Source organism: Uranotaenia lowii, chromosome 1 (assembly GCF_029784155.1).
Source record: "Uranotaenia lowii strain MFRU-FL chromosome 1, ASM2978415v1, whole genome shotgun sequence".
NCBI lineage: Eukaryota > Metazoa > Arthropoda > Insecta > Diptera > Culicidae > Uranotaenia > Uranotaenia lowii.
The window spans coordinates 208,642,570-208,663,355 of record NC_073691.1 but is presented as its reverse complement, the minus strand read 5'-3'; the positions used below and the strand labels follow the sequence as shown (position 1 = coordinate 208,663,355).

The 20,786-nt window shown below is 38.1% G+C and overlaps 2 protein-coding genes across 4 annotated transcripts in view; both read left to right on the top strand.

Moving 5' to 3' along the window:
• The window catches only part of LOC129745495 (ankyrin repeat domain-containing protein 50-like), a 35,184-nt gene that overhangs the window by 1,824 nt on the left and 12,574 nt on the right, over window positions 1–20,786 (top strand). The gene's annotated exons all lie outside the window — the stretch shown is intronic.
• Window positions 10,869–13,234, top strand: LOC129738339 (uncharacterized). Its single transcript, XM_055729524.1, has 3 exons — window positions 10,869–12,156; window positions 12,230–13,180; window positions 13,227–13,234. The coding sequence occupies exons 1-3, from the start codon at window positions 10,869–10,871 to the stop codon at window positions 13,232–13,234; spliced, it is 2,247 nt and encodes a 748-aa protein (XP_055585499.1).

Genomic DNA, 20,786 nt, shown 5'->3' with positions numbered 1-20,786 from the left:
TGGGGTTAACCTTCCAAAGCCGTTCGCAAAATTTCCGTACAAATCTATTTTTGTTAAATTTGACCTGCAGTTTACGAACGTTCTCCTGGCCGCAAATATTGACCGATTTCGATGAATTTTAATTCATTGTATAGATAATTTATTCTAGTTTCTCAATATTGAAAAATAAAGTCGAAATATTTTACGAAATCACTAGTAGCTGATTCCGAATGAAAAAAGTCCCGAAAAAGAGCTCTTTTTAGAATGCCTATAACTTGAGACAGGTTCCAAATATTGCGCTGATTTTATAATATTTGGAATTGTCAAGAATAAATCTATCCATGGATGTATAAATTTTTGGTGGTCCAAAGGAAGTTTTGGCCGCTATCCCGGAACTACCGGTAGAAAAAATTCTTACTTCAAAAAAGTCACCCAATTTTGGCTTTGCATTGCTGTATCTCGGTTACCAATGGATCGATTCTCTAAATACAAATTTTAGTTTTTTTTCGTTAACTTTATTATTATTTTCGTAGAACATAGTTAGTTCCTCAAAAATCTCAGTTGTTCAGTATATGGTAATGAAACTCACATCTTTTTTGTCATTTTTCAAACTCCCCCTCGTGTCGGTGGGTTTACGCGATTTTGTTAGCGTGATTTCTCTAAAATTTGAACTCAAATTGGTCACTTTTTATATACCTAGAGATTCATTAGAATCTCCTCTTTCGATTGACATACATTTTGTGTGGTGTTTTGAAATTTTGTAGCAACGTTTTTCGAATTTACTGAAAGCTGCCAGATTTCAACCAGTTTGGTCCACGTTTTCAACAGGTTGGTGTACAAATCTCGCACCCCTCACGTAGCTGCGGGAGAAACAAATCCTGTAGCTCTCTTTTTGTCGCTCACCAAATCTACCACCCAACCCAGCAGCAGGAGGAACTGCCGTCTCGCCGCGTGGTTTGTTGATTGATTGTGCTGATGCTGATAACGAAATGAATGCTTTATTGTTGTAGGAATTGCTTGAATCTTTTTTGATTTAATATTTTAATGGATGGGCAACATTTCTAAAGTTCACGTCCATGATTTCAGATTCAGATTATAGATTTCAGATTGCAGATTTCAGATTTCAGATTCAGATATCAGATTTAAATTTCAAGATCCGATTTCAGATTCAGATTCAGATTTCAGATTCAGATTTCAGATTCAGATTTCAGATTCAGATTTCAGATTCAGATTTCAGATTCAGATTTCAGATTCAGATTTCAGATTCAGATTTCAGATTCAGATTTCAGATTCAGATTTCAGATTCAGATTTCAGATTCAGATTTCAGATTCAGATTTCAGACTCAGATTTCAGATTCAGATTTCAGATTTCGATTTGAGATTCAGATTCCATTTCAAATTTCAGACTCTAATTTCAGATTCCGATTCAAATTCCGATTTCTGATAAAAGTTTCTGATTAAAATTTCAGAATATTTGATAACATGATCATGATCATGATCATGAATCATGATAACATTCAAAACAAATGTATCACTGAAGAATTCTAAAATTCAGAAAATTCAGAAAAGAATCATGATAAAATTCAAAACAAATGTATCACTGAAGAATTCTAATGATAAAATATCTAAAAAGATTCAAGAAGCTAATTTAAATTTGGAAAAATAACCTTTCTCTATTTTAAAATCAAAACATTTACTACGCAAAGAGGCATCAGCATCAGCACAATCAATCAACAAACCACGCGGCGAGACGGCAGTTCCTCCTGCTGCTGGGTTGGGTGGTAGATTTGGTGAGCGACAAAAAGAGAGCTACAGGATTTGTTTCTCGCGCAGCTACGTGAGGGGTGCGAGATTTGTACACCAACCTGTTGAAAACGTGGACCAAACTGGTTGAAATCTGGCAGCTTTCAGTAAATTCGAAAAACGTTGCTACAAAATTTCAAAACACCACACAAAATGTATGTCAATCGAAAGAGGAGATTCTAATGAATCTCTAGGTATATAAAAAGTGACCAATTTGAGTTCAAATTTTAGAGAAATCACGCTAACAAAATCGCGTAAACCCACCGACACGAGGGGGAGTTTGAAAAATGACAAAAAAGATGTGAGTTTCATTACCATATACTGAACAACTGAGATTTTTGAGGAACCAACTATGTTCTACGAAAATAATAATAAAGTTAACGAAAAAAAACTAAAATTTGTATTTAGAGAATCGATCCATTGGTAACCGAGATACAGCAATGCAAAGCCAAAATTGGGTGACTTTTTTGAAGTAAGAATTTTTTCTACCGGTAGTTCCGGGATAGCGGCCAAAACTTCCTTTGGACCACCAAAAATTTATACATCCATGGATAGATTTATTCTTGACAATTCCAAATATTATAAAATCAGCGCAATATTTGGAACCTGTCCCAAGTTATAGGCATTCTAAAAAGAGCTCTTTTTCGGGACTTTTTTCATTCGGAATCAGCTACTGGTGATTTCGTAAAATATTTCGACTTTATTTTTCAATATTGAGAAACTAGAATAAATTATCTATACAATGAATTAAAATTCATCGAAATCGGTCAATATTTGCGGCCAGGGGAACTTACGCAAACTCTCGGGTCATATAGACCCGAACAGCCTAATTACGGATTTTTTTGAGGGAGCACTTCCGGTGGTCACAGGAAGTTGTCTGGTACTACACATTGTGTATTTCGTGATTCCCCAGGGAGGTTTTTAAAATCAATTTTTTGCGATTTTTTCTCGAAGAGTTATGATGATTTTAATGTGCGCTTCGGGTCATATTGACCCGAACGACTTTGGAAGGTTAAGAGCGTGTGTGACTATAACGTGGGTACATTATTGCATACTAATGTCGGTTGCACTCGATCAATACAACAAATTATGATCGATACCAACCGAATCACAATTAGATTGAATAATTAAAATGGTTGGCTACGGCTTTGAATTTCGACTGACAAGTGAAGTCAAATGCTTAGGTTTGAAGGATACACTTTCCAAATGAATATTAAATAATTAAAACTTATTGATTTCATATTCTTGGCGTAACTGCAAAAACTGCTTAAAATATTGCAGATTCCGAACTACACTTTAGAAACGAATAAGACAAAAATTTGAATTTGAAATCTGAGCACTTTTCTGTTAAACTGAATGTAAAACCTGAATTGGAATTGTGAAGAATAAATCTTTCCTGCGATGTATAAATATATTGAGGTCCAATGTAAGTTTTGACCGCTATCTCGGATCTTCCGGTAGAAAAAAATCTTACTTAAAAAACGGATTCAACTTCTGCTGTATCTCATTTATTAATGAACCGATTTTCAAAACTCAAATTTTGGACATTTGTTTTCACAAAATCCAGGCAGAATCCAGTGATTATTCGAAAAAAAAAAACTCAAGAAGAAAGTGGGAAAAACACATTGAGTTGTCATTTTTTATCGAACAAGTTAGCTTTCGTATCGTTTTTCAAACCGGGAAAAACTTTGAAGTTTCACCTCGTCGCCGGAAAACCGAAAAAAAAACTGGGAATAATGAAACCTCACCGGGAATTTTTTTTTCAAAAATATTTTCAAAATAATAGTTGAGTTGCTATGCTCGTTTTTTTTTTTTTTTAATAGAGCAGGGAAAAGCCCCCGGGAGTTGGTCACCATTCAAGACCATTCTCCCGAAGCCATAAAACCTCCTCACTTTTTTATTCATTTGTTTTTTCAATGTTTTTCGTACAATTTTTATGATTACACAGATTTTTTTTATAAACGCTTCAAATATTCGGGCTCTTATTGTTTGAGAGCTGTATTATCCTAAAATTGTGACTGTTGTAGGTGGGTGGCGGTGGTGGGCGGTGGCGGTGGCTGGCGGAGAGGGATAAAAACAAAATTGTATGGAGGCAATTAGTGGCAGGCAGATATGTTTGAAGTGAGGAACTGGACTTCTTTCAAGTCTCCAGTGAGATTACTCTCTGTTAAGGAGACTTTGAAAAACTGGTTTACGGCAGGTTCAACGATCTAGTTTGTTTTACTGTTGTTTCATACTAAGAAGTTCTCCAAGTTGTTTTTGATATGAACTTTGAGTTGACGTTTGAAACTGACTTTGTTCCTTATAATTTTTAAGTGTGCTGGTAGACTGTTATACTTCATTTTACTGAAGTATTCAGGGGATCTTTTCATCTTTTCTGTGTTTGGTCTTCTTTGTGTTAGGTTTTCTCTCGTTCTTGTGGGGAATCTATTACCGTATTCGTTTTAACCACCCGAAAGTGTTGCACCATCCACGATGAAAACGAGCATGAATCGAGTTTTGCACCCACCTTTGTTGGTGTACGTGAAATCGGCAGTGTCAACAGAAAACATCAAGCTGTCAAAAATCCATTACAGCTGGTATTTGTTTTCGTTTGACTTCGAAAATTGAAATGAAGTTTACTTTAGTTGATCATTATCTTTTGAATAATATGAAAATTTTAGCATGAATTTATATATTATTTTGAATTGTGAAGATTTCAGATTTATTCTGCTTGGTAGATTCGCCTCTGGCTCTGATGATAACTGCAATACCGGCTGATTCTGGGCGGTCTATGTTTGCTGCTGCTAGACTGCAATTACCCCAGCTTGAAGGTTCCGGTATTTTGAACGTTTATTCCTCGCAAATACCTCGAGTACCTATTTCCGTTTTCAGATGACAAAAGAAAAATTCTTGGAAGTCAAATTGGCGAACTCAGATCGCGGAAGTCGGGGGAGAAAATTTTGCTAACAGACCGAAACGAACGAAATTCAAGCTCCCAATGCGGGTGTAGTCTCGAACTACCGTTTTTGAAGGGCAACGGGTGGAAATCCGGGACTTGGCGCAACCAAGCATCGTCACCTTAAGGCACAGCTCGAAGCAGAATAGCTTCGATGCAGCTGAACCCTTCTTGCTGTGGAGACCAACTTATAGGACCCTCCCGAACAAGAAAACTTTTCGATTTGGGCGATTCCACCAGATCTTTGGGTTGGCCTTTTTGCACTTGGATTTGCTGCTCTTTTTCGGCATCGCCTGGAACCGATTGCAGCAAGCCTTCTGGGCACATTTCTTCTTGGAAGCGTTGATTGCTTTGGAACGTGCCATCCAGGTGAAATTCTCCGCCTCTGTTGGAAACGGCACTGGTATTGAATCCGGAACAAGTTTCCGTTCTTCGGGATAATAAAGAGAAAAAAACAACTCGAAAGCAATTTATACGGTATAGAAATAAACCAACCAGCTGATATTTGTTTACATCGGGAAGCATGTGCTGTCAAAATTCATGATAGTATTGGTGAGAGCAAGCAACACCGAATATTTTCAGAGTGTTCCACCGTCCACTTTATGGTGCACTACCAGTGGACTACTCATCCTGAAAACGAGCATGAAAACAGCAAAAAGTGCACTACCGGTAGTGCCCCGGTGCACCACCTTTCGAAAACGAATTCTCTATTAATGTAGGGAGGTTTTTTTCTCGGATATTTTAAATAAAAATGTTTTAATTCCGAGAGTGAACTTTATTATTCGACCAAACTACTTTACTTTAATCAACACTAGAGGCGAATCTACCAAGCAAGCCTCTCTAATAAAATAAATTAAATTAAATTAATCAACACATGCACAATATATGCACTTTTCGTTTCCACTTTTAACAATTCACTTCACTTAATTCATGGAACACATATTTGCCTCTTGAGCGGTTGCTTGGCCGTCTCATCTGCCTCAATTTCAAATCCTGTTGAAAAAAACAAAAGATATAAATAGCAACCAAACAACAAAACTTTATTACTTACGAAATTAATATCAGCTTCTCCTTCTCTCAGATTTTTTGGCTTTATGCACCTATTGTCGGATCCGCGCCATATTGAAACTGGTATTTCTTCACACAGATTTTACGTGAATGAGCCATTCAGGTTTTACGTGAACATCACATAGAAAACACAAAATCCCTCTGTACTTGGTGGATCACTGGATTCTCACGTAAATCGAATGTGCCTTTGTTTCGACAGCATTCAACTATGTGAATTTCACGTAAGGATCAAGTGATTTTTTGTTAATGCCTAAGTGCTTCACGTAAACCAGGCAAAAATTCACGTAACGAGTGGCTACGTGAAAATCCAGGTAAATTTAACTTTCCTTTTTCGGCTGAGTGTATCTTAGGTCGTTTAAGAAAAAGGTTCTGCTTCATAATCGCCCAGTACTTCTCGATGGGGCGGAGCTCCGGAGTGTTGAACATTTTCGGCACGAAATTGACCTTATTGTCTGTATACCACTTCAGCACGTCCTTGGAGTAGTGGCATGAGGCCAAAACCGGCCAGAAGATTGTTGGAACGTTGTGAGCCTTCCGAAGAGGAAGCAGCCGCTTCTGGAGGCGCTCTTTCAGGTCCGTTCATCGTGTCATGAAAGGTACATGTCATGTCAGGTCGTGTCATGAAAGGTACACTCCGCTTCCCGCACGTTCAGATGGCTTGCCAAACAAGGCATTTAAATTTGGCGTTCAGGTTTTGGTGTTGTACGGAATACTTTTCCTTTCACTTCTGGTCTACCAATCGGTGGTCAATCGTTCCTCGAACTCGCGACACCGTGGAATTCGCGATTCCCAACTTTTTAGCGTTCCATGCGTGTTCCGTTGCAGGAAACGGAAAGCTCAAATGTTGATAGGAAAACTCGGTTAGAGTACTGGTAACTCTAACATCGACAACAGTCCAAAGCTCTGGTAACTTCACTGACGTCGATAGGGATTACTTCTTGGTACTTGGATTCACAAAATCACCTTTTGTATTTGGAAACACTTTATTTTTACTTAGGACACAAACTTGAGGAAGAACTTGTACTCACTGACGGTTGGAACTATACTCACTCAAATGCAGAATAATACTCACTAAAAGGCGGAATAATACTAACTCTCAAATTACTCGACTCTGTATTTATATGCTAATGGAATGTTCTGGAAACGACGGAATTATACCAATAAATTACGTATAGAATATTCTAGATTCTTCTAAGGATTATAATGGAACTTTCTAGAAACATCGGAAATACAATGATATAGGAATGGAACATTCTGGAATCTTCTATGGTAGAACATGCTAAATAGTAATGGAATATTCTGGAACTTTCTATAATGGAACATGCTAGTAACTAAGCTTGCTGAACATAGAATCTTCTGGAGTATTCTTCAAGCGTATTGGTATACGCTGGAACATACTCCGCCCGCGAGAGTTGGAAGCTGATAATTTGAAATTATCAAACTTTGAATTTGAAGACCAAACTTGACATCGACAAACCGGCGTTGAACAATTTTAATGCGAAGGAACTGGTGACCAATCTTGATATCTGCGGCGTCCACGCAAAGAGGGCCATTGATGATTATCCTTTTTCATCACTACATCTTCTATGTGTTCAATCAAATTTCTTCGGGTTAACTTGGATCGAGAATTGACTTTCCTCTGGTTGTCATAACTCTTTCTTCTCTTAGCGTATCTCCAGGGCATATTCCATATTCCATACTTTGGTTTCTCGACAAACGTTTCGTATGTTGGCACGGTTATAGCAAATAAGCATTGATTGGTTGTGGCTTCTTTCGGGGTTAAGGATTCAGCTTTGGTTTGATAGGTAGACTTGGAGTTCGACTGAGGCGATGACAGTACTTTATTCGTATGACTATTTCGAATGTCTTGGGTATTCAAAGCCTTTTCACTATCAGAGGCTGTTCCACATTCTTCAACTTCATGCAGCAGAGTATGATGTCTTCGACGGCATTTGAGGCATCTCTTTTTAGAAGGACAATAGCGTAGGAAATGACCATGTCGTAAACAGTTAAAACACAAACGAAGTTTACGTGCTGTTTCAATTCGTTGTTCGACCGTCATTTCTCTGAGGACTGGACATTCAAAACCTTTGTGATGTCCTTGACAGATATCACAATCATTTGTTGTCATAGAATCAGTTGTAACAAAACTACTCACATTCGCCTGCCGTTCATAGAACATTGGATTGGTTGTCGAGTGGGTAGGCTTGGCTTGTTGGTTGGTATTTGACAACTCACAGCTCTCCAGAATACTGCATTGTTTCTTCAGAAATTCGATGGTTTCTGCATACTTGGGTAGCGACCCCCGAGAAAGAGTAGCCTCCCACTGCTTTCTAGTATTTCGATCCAAGGCTGATGTCAATAAGTATACAATAATGGTTTCTGATACACCAGCCAATTCTTGATTCATGTATCGTAGATTTTCAACATGACGCGTGCAATGATCTACAAGTTACCTGAGTTCACGGTAGCTTTCGGAAGTCATTTTCTTGAATGAAAGGAGTCCACGAATATGGGTGTCTACAATTAAACGAGGATTTTCAAAGCGGTCTTCTAAAATCTTCCAAGCGAGCTCATAATTATTTTCGTTTATGGTTCTAGCATCAAGAACTCCTGCCGCGGCACCAATCAGAGCCTTATCCAAATGAAATAGCTTTATAGCATCTGAATCGTGAGATTGGGCCATCACATCGAGGAACATGGCCTTGAATTTAGGCCAGTTTTCGTATTTACCATCGAATGTTGGGATAGGCGCCTTAAGAGGTTGTTGATGGATGACTACTTGCGGCGGTATCGCGGTTGTTTTTTCGGCAAAGTCCAGGATATATGTCTCTACAATCGCAGACACTTCTTGATACATCTGCTCAAAGGATCCATAGAATATCTCGTTTTCTTCATAATCGTCTTCCGTTAGATATTCGCTGAGCTCGTTATGCAGACTCACGAACTCTTGATACGCCGTATCCAGGCACTTGACATACACCCTCAACTGAGCTAAATTCAGCTGAATTTCGTACGACGGCCTCAATGCGTTGAACCTTTGCAAATACGAGTCCTCGGTTCCGTAGAAGAACTTCATATTTTTTACATTTTTCACCTGCGTTATTACCAACAGCAACTGGCTCCGAAGAACATTCAGGAAACCCTTCCATACGGTGTAATGATGCATCTGAAAATCCAGCAAACCCTTCCGCTGCTTCAAGCCCGACACCGGCTGTGTCGCTGCCTTTTCTTGTGCGTGAACGTTCGATCGGCATTTTCAAAAGTTCTTTCCTTTTCTGCTTTTATCACTTATCACTACTTTTCCAATTTGTCGTTTGAACTTAACTTTTTATCTTTTTACTTCACACTTTCTATCTTGGCTTAAACCTTTACACTTTTTCCTCAACTGTTTCTTCTCTCTGTTAACTGTATCTTCACTGCACTGTAAATCCGGTTCGATAGGGCCAATTGTTCCGTTGCAGGAAACGGAAAGCTCAAATGTTGATAGGAAAACTCGGTTAGAGTACTGGTAACTCTAACATCGACAACAGTCCAAAGCTCTGGTAACTTCACTGACGTCGATAGGGATTACTTCTTGGTACTTGAATTCACAAAATCACCTTTTGTATTTGGAAACACTTTATTTTTACTTAGGACACAAACTTGAGGAAGAACTTGTACTCACTGACGGTTGGAACTATACTCACTCAAATGCAGAATAATACTCACTAAAAGGCGGAATAATACTAACTCTCAAATTACTCGACTCTGTATTTATATGCTAATGGAATGTTCTGGAAACGACGGAATTATACCAATAAATTACGTATAGAATATTCTAGATTCTTCTAAGGATTATAATGGAACTTTCTAGAAACATCGGAAATACAATGATATAGGAATGGAACATTCTGGAATCTTCTATGGTAGAACATGCTAAATAGTAATGGAATATTCTGGAACTTTCTATAATGGAACATGCTAGTAACTAAGCTTGCTGAACATAGAATCTTCTGGAGTATTCTTCAAGCGTATTGGTATACGCTTGAACAATGCGAGAGATCCTTGTTCTCGTGATGAATGCGCAAGATTTTATCACGCACGAGCTGTTCTTTCGACTCCATTTCCGCGAGTTTTCATTACAGCTGACTTTAAAACTTGCAGGATGTATGTAGGATGTAATTTCATCGTGGACACCCTTTTCCAACATGTAACGAATGATGTAAATTATCTTGCATTTAACAAGTGTTATATATTTAAAAGTTGTGTTTTTGATTTGAAGCACAATTTATGGTTTTATCAATGGCCTTCTCAAAATAAGATTCTGAAGCTTATAACGCCTTTTCAATTCCTTTAAAAAACCTACGCTTTTCTTATAAAACTAATGTGTGTTAAAATGTTCCTTAGTTGTATCACAGTATACCTACTATTTTACAGAGTATCGCGTAAGGCTTATCAGAACTAATTTTTATACCCAACTATTGTCCTAATTTTTGATGCAATCGAAGTTTTATCGGTTACCGGCTTTATGAAATCGAATCCGGTGGTATAGAATGTAGAACTGTGTTCAGTTCAAATAACCATGCAAATATAAATACTTTTAAAACTGTAAAACAATTACTCATCTGATTATTTGGCATCACTGGTTTGCCACTCTTCCCACCACACTTTGTAATACATACTCACTTCACTTCTGACCGTACGCGCATTCACACGTATCTTATCATTTGGTCCTTCGAACCGGATTAGTCGAAACGTGGTAAATATTATAATTACATATTATTAATTTTCGTTCTCTAGGAACTTAGCGTCAACCCCAGGTTCAAACATCGAAGAAATCTAATACATAAATGAGCATTCAGCATTTTTCCATAAATACAACATGGCGGACCCTTGTTGAATAGTTCACTCATGGTACGCCATCTTGGAAAAATCGGGAATCGGCATGACTATAAGCTATCTGTAATTTGCACGCGGGTCGATGAGCGGAGTCTCGACAGCCGTCAAATTAGCAATTGCAATGGAGAGCATTATTAATCGCATAGATTACATGGAGATCAAACTTAAAAACAAAATTCGTTTTTTTTCTGACAGAGCCATGTCGGAGATCAATCAGGAAGAGCAACAATTTGTGGAGGCGGAGGAGGTTCTACTCACCGAAGTTGAAAACCCGGGAGCACACTGTTTGGTAGACGCAGCGGCGTCTACTGGCATTCAAGGTTCACCAATATTTGTCGTTCAATCTGAACTCGAACGATTGTTGAGTCAGCGCAACCACTCTAGTTCCAGGATTGAGCACATTATCGAGACTATAAATTTGTTTCAAGAAGACGCCATCTTGCTGGAGACACGTAGAGATATGCTCAAGCAATGTTACTCAAATTATGACACGGCCCAAAGTTCCCTGGAGCAATTGAATCCGGAAGAGTACCGCACTCGCGATTCAATTGAAATCAAATACATTGCCGGGCTAGCAGCCTTCGAGAAAGCGATACACAACAAACGGAAATCCAATATGGCGCCCAACACCCAGGTTGAATTTGCAAGATTGCCAGCCATAGACTTACCGACGTTCAATGGAGCTAGCGGTCAATGGCTGGAATGGATAGGAAAATTCAACTCCATGATTCATAACCGAGCTATTCCGAGTATTCAAAAATTAGAGTACCTCAAGGTATCCTTACGGGGTGCTGCCTTGGCTGTGATTGATTCGCTGCCAACGACGGAAACTAATTACGACATCGCATACGAGTTGCTGAGCCGACGGTTCAATAATTCGAAACTTTTGATCCAACAACACACTCGAGAGCTGTTCGAATTAAAAACGGTCGAAGTCGAATCCCCAACAGCGCTTAGGGAATTATTCGATTCAGCAAGGAAACATTTAAGATGTTTGGAAACGCTGCAGCAACCGATTCAAGCCTGGGACGCCATATTAGTCCACTTATTGTCCAACAAGCTAGACCATGCAACTCGAAGACAATGGGAGACTGCAGCGTCGGGTACCACGCCAGCTACGTACAACCAGCTGGAGGGCTTCGTTTTGGACCGCTGCCAGGTGCTAGATGCAGTTCCAATCAAGAGAAAGGTGCCCGTGGAAGGCGGATCAATTACCAAAAAGATCAAACCAGAATCAAGATCCTTTGTCACTCGGACTGACAACAAGTGTCAAATATGCGACGGACACCATTATATAGCAACATGTAATGGATATAGAATCAAATCAATAGCTGAAAAATTGCAGACTATCAGACGCTATTCACTTTGTTACAACTGCCTTTCAACCAACCACAGTGTTGAAAAATGCCGCAGTACCGGATGCCGCAAGTGCAACAAGAAGCACCATACTTCCATCCATCGCGAGAGTCGTTATAACGGAAACACTCGTGAGTAAATGAAAACCTTAACTATTCTTGTAAACTATATTTCTGATTCATTTTCAACTAATAAAAATTACAGAAATGGAGAACACGTATTATCATTTACCAACAGATGTTCTCATTCCTACGGCTTCTATATTAGTGATGGTTGCAGAGAAAACCATACTATGTCGGGTACTATTAGACACAGGGTCACAATCCAATTTCGCAACAGAATCATTTATTAGACGTGCCGGAATTGTTACTACACCAGCTCACATGATGGTGAAAGGGTTTGGTCAGAATGGAAGTTTAATACGCGAGAAGGCTATCATTAAATTCAAAAGTCGGAATTCGGATTATTGCCAATCAGTTCCTGTCTTCGTAACAAGCTCCATAACCGACCCAATTCCACGAGCTGACATCGATATCGATGATTGGAACTTGTTTGAAGAAAATTTAGCTGATCCTGAATTCCATCTGTCTAGAAACGTTGATATGCTATTTGGAGTAACTCTGGTGCTCGACATTCTAAGAAGTGGAAATAAACAAATAGGTTCCAAACTTCCATTACTTCAGAACACATCACTAGGTTGGATAGTAGGTGGAACAACTTGTAAGTTAACTGCTCATCATCAAGTATCCGGATTCATTAGTGACACTACGGCGGCCATTACTAGAACGTGGAACGAAGAAGAAATATTCGTTGAGAATTTATTCGTTACCACTACCACAAGAGACTCAAATGGCAGATTTAAAGTGAGATTACCACTTAAGGATTCACATAAGCAACTGGGCGATTCACGAACTTTGGCCTTGGACAAGTTCCTGAAATTAGAAAACAGGTTTCAGAAGGATAAAGAATTGCATCAACAATATATTGCATTTATGAAAACCTACTTGGAATTGGGCCACATGAAAAGGCTGAACGAACGAGATATTGACTACGATAGTCCTCACTACTATTTTCCGCACCATCCGGTCTTTAAACTGGAAAGTAGCACCACTAAAATGCGAACGGTATTCAACGGATCTGCAGTTACTTCCAGCGGTTTGTCGTTGAATGATGTTTTACAAACGGGACCGACTATCCAAAGTGATTTGAGCAGCATATTGTTAAGGTTCAGATGTCATCCGTATGTGCTAACAGGTGATATCCAAAAGATGTTCCGACAAATAGTGGTCCATGAAACAGATCGAAAATTCCAACTTATCTTCTGGCGATTTTCTTTGGAAGAAAGAGTGGAAACATATCAATTGAACACGGTTACTTACGGTACGTGCTCAGCTCCTTATACCGCTGCCAGATGTCTGCAACAATTGGCCACCGAATTCCAGAACGAATATCCGGATGCATGCCAAGCTCTCCGTGACGACTGCTATATGGATGACATTCTAACCGGTCACCGCACCGAGACACAATTAATCAAAATTAAGGACCAGCTGACAATGATTCTCGCTCGGGCCGGATTCGAACCCCACAAATGGGCATCGAATAAACAAACCATTGTACGAAACACTGATAAACAAACTGAAGTGAAAATTCTTGGATTAAACTGGGACACACTGAAAGATATCTTCACGTTCAATTGTCATGTAAACGTGGATACAAAAACAACTAAAAGATTAGTCTTATCAGAAGTGCAAAAGATTTTTGACCCTCTTGGTTTACTAAGCCCAATAGTCATCATTGGTAAAATCATTATGCAGGACATTTGGTCGGAACAGCTAGATTGGGACGACACCTTGCCAGATTCCATAATCCGAGAATGGAAAAGATTTTGCAATCAACTAATGAACATAAGTACACTCAGTATTCCAAGGAACGTTCACACATCGGGAAAGATTATTGAACTACACGGATTTTCGGATGCTGCTAAGCGAGCCTATGGGGCTGCAATTTATGTACGTACAGTAACTGAAACCGGTACAAAAATTAGCCTTTTGTGTGCCAAATCGAGGGTCTCGCCTAGTGGAAAAAAATGCAAACCAGAAGACACTACCATCCCTCGATCAGAGCTTAGAGCCGCTACCTTGCTCGTTGAATTTATGGATAAGGTAATAAGTGATCTAACCATCGATGTTCAATGCGTACACTATTGGACAGATTCCATGGTGGTACTGGAATGGATAAACAACACTACAAAGCAGTGGCCAGCGTTCATACAGAATCGAGTGGTGAAAATCAGAGATAAATCTTCAGTTGCTTATTGGCATCATGTGAAATCGAAAGATAACCCATCAGATTTGATCTCTAGAGGAACATCCGTGCAAAAATTGTTACCAACATCAATATGGTGGACTGGCCCTGAATTCTTGAAAGAACATAAAGATGCTTGGCCAAAAGAGCCAACAATTACATCTGCAGTTACGCTTATCACTAAAGATGTAAAATGTACTCAATTAGAAGCAGATATCTACAAAATAGGAGACTACTCGAACGTCCATAAACTGAAGAGAGTTGTTGCATACGTACTAAGATTCATTCAAAACTACAGGCTAAAACCTGAAGATCGTGTCAAAGGTCCTTTGAACGTGCAGGAGGTTGTTTAAATACCAATTTGGCAAAATATGATAATTTTTTAATTTATTTAATGCATTGCAGATTCGGCGAGCCAATGACGATATAATCAAGGTCGTACAGAGGGAACATTTCAGTAATGAATTGGGGTGTCTTAAGTTAAATAAGCCTATTGCTAAGAGTAGTCCATTGCTTACATTGAATCCCTTCCTTGATAAGTCTGGGTTGCTTAGAGTTGGAGGACGCATTCAGGCCGCAGGGGTATCCTATGACCAACGGCATGCGATCATATTACCTTCAAAATCTAATTTTTCCGTTATGATAGTAAGAGATTATCATAAGGCTAATCTACATGCAGGACCACAAGCATTGTTATATGCGATTCGAACAAGATACTGGATACTTAACGGAAAAAGTCTTACCCGAAAGATTGTTCATCAGTGCGTGACTTGTTTCCGCAGTAACCCTAAACCAATAAGACAGATTATGGGACAAATTCCTGAGGATCGACTCAACCCCGGAAGACCTTTCAAATTCTGTGGAGTGGATTTTGGAGGACCCTTCAATATTAAAGAAAATTTGGTACGCACTCAGAAGACGATTAAAGCGTATTTTGCATTGTTTATTTGCCTTCGAACTCGTGCAATCCATTTGGAGCTTGTGAGTGGATTGTCAAGTGCCGCGTTTATTGCAGCATTGAGAAGATTCTCTGGAGTTCGCGGACGCAGCACTACCATTTACTGTGATAACGCTACGAACTTCACAGGATCGAGATCTGAAATGAAGGAACTCATGAGAAAATTCAGTGAGCAAGTAGAACCTGATATTCAATCATTCTGCACTATGGAAGAGATAGAATGGAAGTTCATCCCTCCTCGCTCACCTTCCTTTGGAGGTATCTGGGAAGCAGGAATTAAGAGTGTAAAGTTTCACATCAAACGTATCCTGGGCTCTACAATGCCTACTTATGAAGAGATGCTTACTTTGTTAAAACAAATTGAAGGATGTCTTAATTCGAGACCGATTTCACCCATATCCATGGATGTTCAGGATCCGTGTCCATTGACACCTGGACATTTTCTCATCGGAGAACCAATAACATCTTTACCTGATGAAAATTTCCTGTTGACACCATCGAAACCATTATCACGACTTCAACAAGTACAAAAAAATGTACAACTATTTTGGCGTCGCTGGAGCCAAGAATATCTAAACAACTTACAACAACGCACAAAAAAGATGGCGAGTAAAGAACCTGATCTATTAGTAGGACAGCTTTGTTTAATCAAAGAGGATAATCTCCCTCCCTGTGTGTGGCTCACCGGTCGAGTCATGGAGGTTCACCCAGGACCAGACGGTCGAGTGAGAGTTGCTTCATTGAAAACTGCCAAAGGTTTAACAAAACGATCAATTGCAAAGTTATGCCTTCTGCCCATTGAAAACTGAGATGCCTCGCGCCGGGGGAGTATGTTCAGTTCAAATAACCATGCAAATATAAATACTTTTAAAACTGTAAAACAATTACTCATCTGATTATTTGGCATCACTGGTTTGCCACTCTTCCCACCACACTTTGTAATACATACTCACTTCACTTCTGACCGTACGCGCATTCACACGTATCTTATCAAACTGCGAATTTGCGTCCGTCGTTCGCCATCCCATCATGACATTAAATCTACTAAAGAAGGAGGCAAAAAAAGTCGTTAGCAGAGACGTGAAACCGAAACTCGATTATTAGACCTGATGATCCATACCGAATGAGCCGGAACGACCGAACGACAGGAGCCAATCGTCGTCGGCGGATGTGTTTCGTTTGAAGCTCGCCTCTAGAAGGTTTGTTGATGATGATGCTCCTATGACGTTGCAGCGTCGATGGGATGGATGTGGTGCGGTAGTGCATGCGTCAAACTGTACTAAGAAGTGTAGCGCCGGCGTTCGAGAATGTGTGCATCTACTAAATTTGTAGCATGATGGCAGCTTGCATAACCGTGCCGCCGACAGAGCTGCTTCGTTGCATATAGTTTGTAAATATAACTGCTCAAATGGAGATTCCGGCTGATTTGTGCACCACCCATCCCATCGACACCTCACATCTATGCACGTTATAGTTAGTGAATGCACTTCGCGAGTCTCGTGCCTGGGCCTCGCGGAAAAGTAGTTCTTATTTCGATTCTAGTCCTAAATGTCACAGAACGGTTTAGTGTTACTGTCGATGGTTGAAATTTGAACACGTAACCCAATTTCGGCGAAATATGTAATAGAATTGACGACTCTTGACAGTCAGCAGCATCTTCCAAGACTAGGTTTTCGACAGTGCCTTGTAAGACAATCGTCGGACGAAACACGAGCACGTAATCATACAATGGAAGGTAATTGAATCTGTATTGATTGGTTTTATGGCAATCAGTAAAGTGAACTAAATCTGTCAATTCGATTGTCGGATGATTCTGTTTTCGGGTGAAAATCAAATCTATGCTCTCGATTCGTCCCAGTTTTGACAATGGATGTTCGACTTGAACTTTCAATGTTTAAAGTCAATTAGTTGCAAATCAATCAGTCAGATGGTAAGTTGTTTGCCTTGAACATGATTCTTTGAGTCGGACTAAAACAATTCGTTATGGATAAAATGATTAAATTCATATCATATGTAAACTAAACATTGCCATGAATTTGATTAATTTTATTTTTTTTTAACTGATCATGTTTCTATTTCTGTATTTACTTTGGATTTATTTATGCATAATATTGCGTATCAAAATTCTCTAGAGTTTCGCGTTTGTGTCGTAAAAAATTGCTTCATTCTTTGTTCAAAACAGACCCCATGCGTTATCTGCAAGTGGGTGGTTTCTAGAACGTGATTCCATTTTATGAAAGGGTTAAGCTGTTTTTGTTTTGTTTATGTACATTCATTCAACAACGCTCGTCATGTAACAAATGATTGAAAAACTCATCTGAGATGATACGTCAGTTTTTTTGACTAAGCTTACAAAATTTATACCGTTTTCGAGTCGCGGATGCCATGAAGATAGTAAAACGACTATAATCGAAAAAAAAACCGTTTTCGTTTTAGCCAGTCCATAGTACACGGAAAATGATTAAAAGGTAAAATTCACCGAGATAGCAGGGTGAACGCTCGTGCAAGCCAAAAAGCAAATATAATTGAAACAATATTCACCACACTTATTTTCTTCATATAATGAGAAGGCGACACCATCAGCATCCTCTAGCGGAAGAAATGGAAGCATTAATTCGAGAAATTCGTCTAACTTGTGAATAGCGTGTATTCCGATTCGACTTGATCAGGGATGCCAGTTATAATAAATGAAATTGTTTGTTTCTATTCTTGCACCATAAAAATTTTAGTAAACCAACAAATTTTATTGTTTCAAAAAATACATAGACTTGGATGCGCATAAAGTGTTTTTTTAAGAAAAAGATTTTAAATTCAATCGGTCAACTGCTTAACTGTTAATTAAAATTTTGCTTACTTATAATAGTTAAGGAAAAAAAATATCACGAAATTAACGTAGAAATATCGTTATTTTCTCTTTACTAGATGACGGGTGTCGCTTTTCAATTTGGAAAAAAATGGGGTTTTAAACGATTCGTATTAAAAGATGATATTGTTATTGTCTCATGCTAGATTTTTCTTGTTAATATTTGAACATTTTCAAACAAATTGGTTTATCATTATCAAACTATAAAGTTTGTTAGATCATTTATCAAATCCAGATCTTAGGTCAAAGGACATTATACCGAGCTTTTATCCAGCAATAACATGACAATAATCTCTCTTGAGTGTTTATAATTAATGAATTGATTAAAAAAATTAATGCTAACAAAGCGTTTCAGAAATGCCAGTGCTCCAAAAAAACAAAAAGCTAACAACTATTATCCATGTTTTCTAATTATGGACTTGGAATCATGCCTGAGAGACTAGTGACATATCTTCTGAAAAACATGAAAGAAGTAAAGGCTGGTGGTGCGAATTTTGAATTCATTTCTTAAATGAGCGGAATTTATTTTTTTTATGTGTTCCTAAACTAAACAAAAAAAGTGATGAAAATATGTTCGAACGCCATCCCTGATCAGCATTTTGACAACTCCAGATTAACATTGTGAAAGGACACAGATTGATCTTTTTTTTTTATTAATTGAGACAAATGTATGCAACAGAATTGTTTTTTCTTTCAAATTCAAACCAATTGTTCTGAAATAAATAAAAAAAAACTCTTTCGATTCGCAATGAATCATTGGAATGCGATATATTTCTTAATGTTTTCCCATCATTTATTTGTGCACTTGAAAGCAAAACAAAAATCTAAACAAATAAAAAATCACAGCTGAAATAGTTTCACAGAAACGATAGGAGAAAACAAAATTTAAGCATATTTTCTTTAATTAATACGAAAACTGTGTGCACATTAAGCATCATGTCATTTGTTATTACCAAGAAGGAAAAATTCTGTTCCCACCATGGAATGTGACGAAATTATATTGGTATTGGCATGTATATTGGTTTTGAAATGAAACGATTTTATTATTTTTTACTATTGCAAAACAAATTATATTCCAAAACACAAAAAACTGTTTAAATATAACTAGGAAAAATTAATAATAATCATTTTTGAATTTAAATTTTTTTTATTACTTTATCTATATTTAATTTTCGTCTCTTAGCTAAGCTTTTAAAATTTGTATTAAGCTTCCGCTTATTGTGATTTGCCGTTTTGTATGACATATTCTAGGTAACGGATCGTTGTTAAAAACTCGAAATAAAGACAAAGATGAAATAAAATTTATGGAATTTGTTTTAAAGAAACTAAAAGGCGCAAATGTTTGATTAAGAATATGTAGTTTGTTTGCTTTCTCGTTAAGTGTTGGCGGAAATTTGCAATGCAAAAGTCTAAAATCTGTGCAGGCAGATTTTATGGCGAGTGTCGTAAATCAATTTATTTTTAGTTATTTATGAAGTCATAATAAATTAGTCATTTATTACGAATTCTTGACCTTAAAGTTTATGATTCTAATAACGTTCCCTTTTCATTCTTTCTTTTTTTAAACTTTGCGCTAAATCGATAGGAATATTACAATCACGATGTTTAAGAGTATCAGCAGCGGTCAGGTTTTAAAGCTATAATAACCTCAATTTTGAGACTTGCTCCTCGGTATTGAAAAAGCAAGCCAGCAGCCATATTTGAATACCGACCAGCTCCTGATTTGACAGATGCTAACAAAAGGAAATAGCATCAAAAAACAACAAGCGTCACCACACCAGTGGCTAAAATGGAAACCAGTTTAGCAGTTACCGGTGCGCAAATGTACTGCTAAAGCTAAAAAAGGACCTAGAATGTGTCCGGGGTTAACACCTGGGATAGCACTTATCGCTGCCGATGCTTTAAGGGTTTAGACAACGTTTTAAGAATTGTATGAATATGCGCTGTTAATAATTCATATTTATTCAAATAGTAATCATTTTACTTCCGCCTTTTCTATATGCTACGCCACACTTTTTGCGATTGTCAATTGAAAAATCAGGACACCTGGCATCTCTGATCAAAGCTCCGAAAAAATTCACAGTGTAATAGTTCCATTTCTGTCGCCAGATAGCGCTATTCGTGTCTCCCGATTTCTCGTTAAGTGGTGTATATCGGTTCTAGTATATCTGCAAAAAGGCAACTTCTACCTCTTCGAGGTGAAACTCACCTCACAGCGAGGTAAATTTTACCAGAATCGAGGTTTACATTTACATTTATTATTACATTTCATCTGACTGAATAGTCTATTCATGGAAGATTTATTCTAAGTTTAACGGGAATATTACAAATGTAATTCACTAAAATGTATAATTTTCTATCAAGACAATCAGATTTCTAAGTTGTGGCGAATTTCTCATTCTTGATCTAAAACAGTTGTAATGTCAAATTCGTAAAGTTAAAAAAAACCAGTTAAAAGATCCGACTCATGCCTCTTATTTGTTCATGCCCCAAGTAACACCGATAGTTTTATTGGACTCCTCAAGCCCTTATAAAATCAAAACTTTATCTAGTAGCCTGCTATAAAACTTTCAATGTTACTTGGGTGTTGTCTGTAGTTAGTTCGTCGGAAGTCGATTTGAACGAAATCTCGTTGC

What these genes read in the sequence shown, in the direction of transcription:
- LOC129738339 (XM_055729524.1), top strand. Translation starts at nt 10,869, where the DNA reads ATGTCGGAGATCAATCAGGAAGAGCAACAATTTGTGGAGGCGGAGGAG. An exon ending in TCGTTATAACGGAAACACTC is followed by an intron (nt 12,157 to 12,229) that starts GTGAGTAAATGA and finishes TAAAAATTACAG; the next exon opens with AAATGGAGAACACGTATTAT.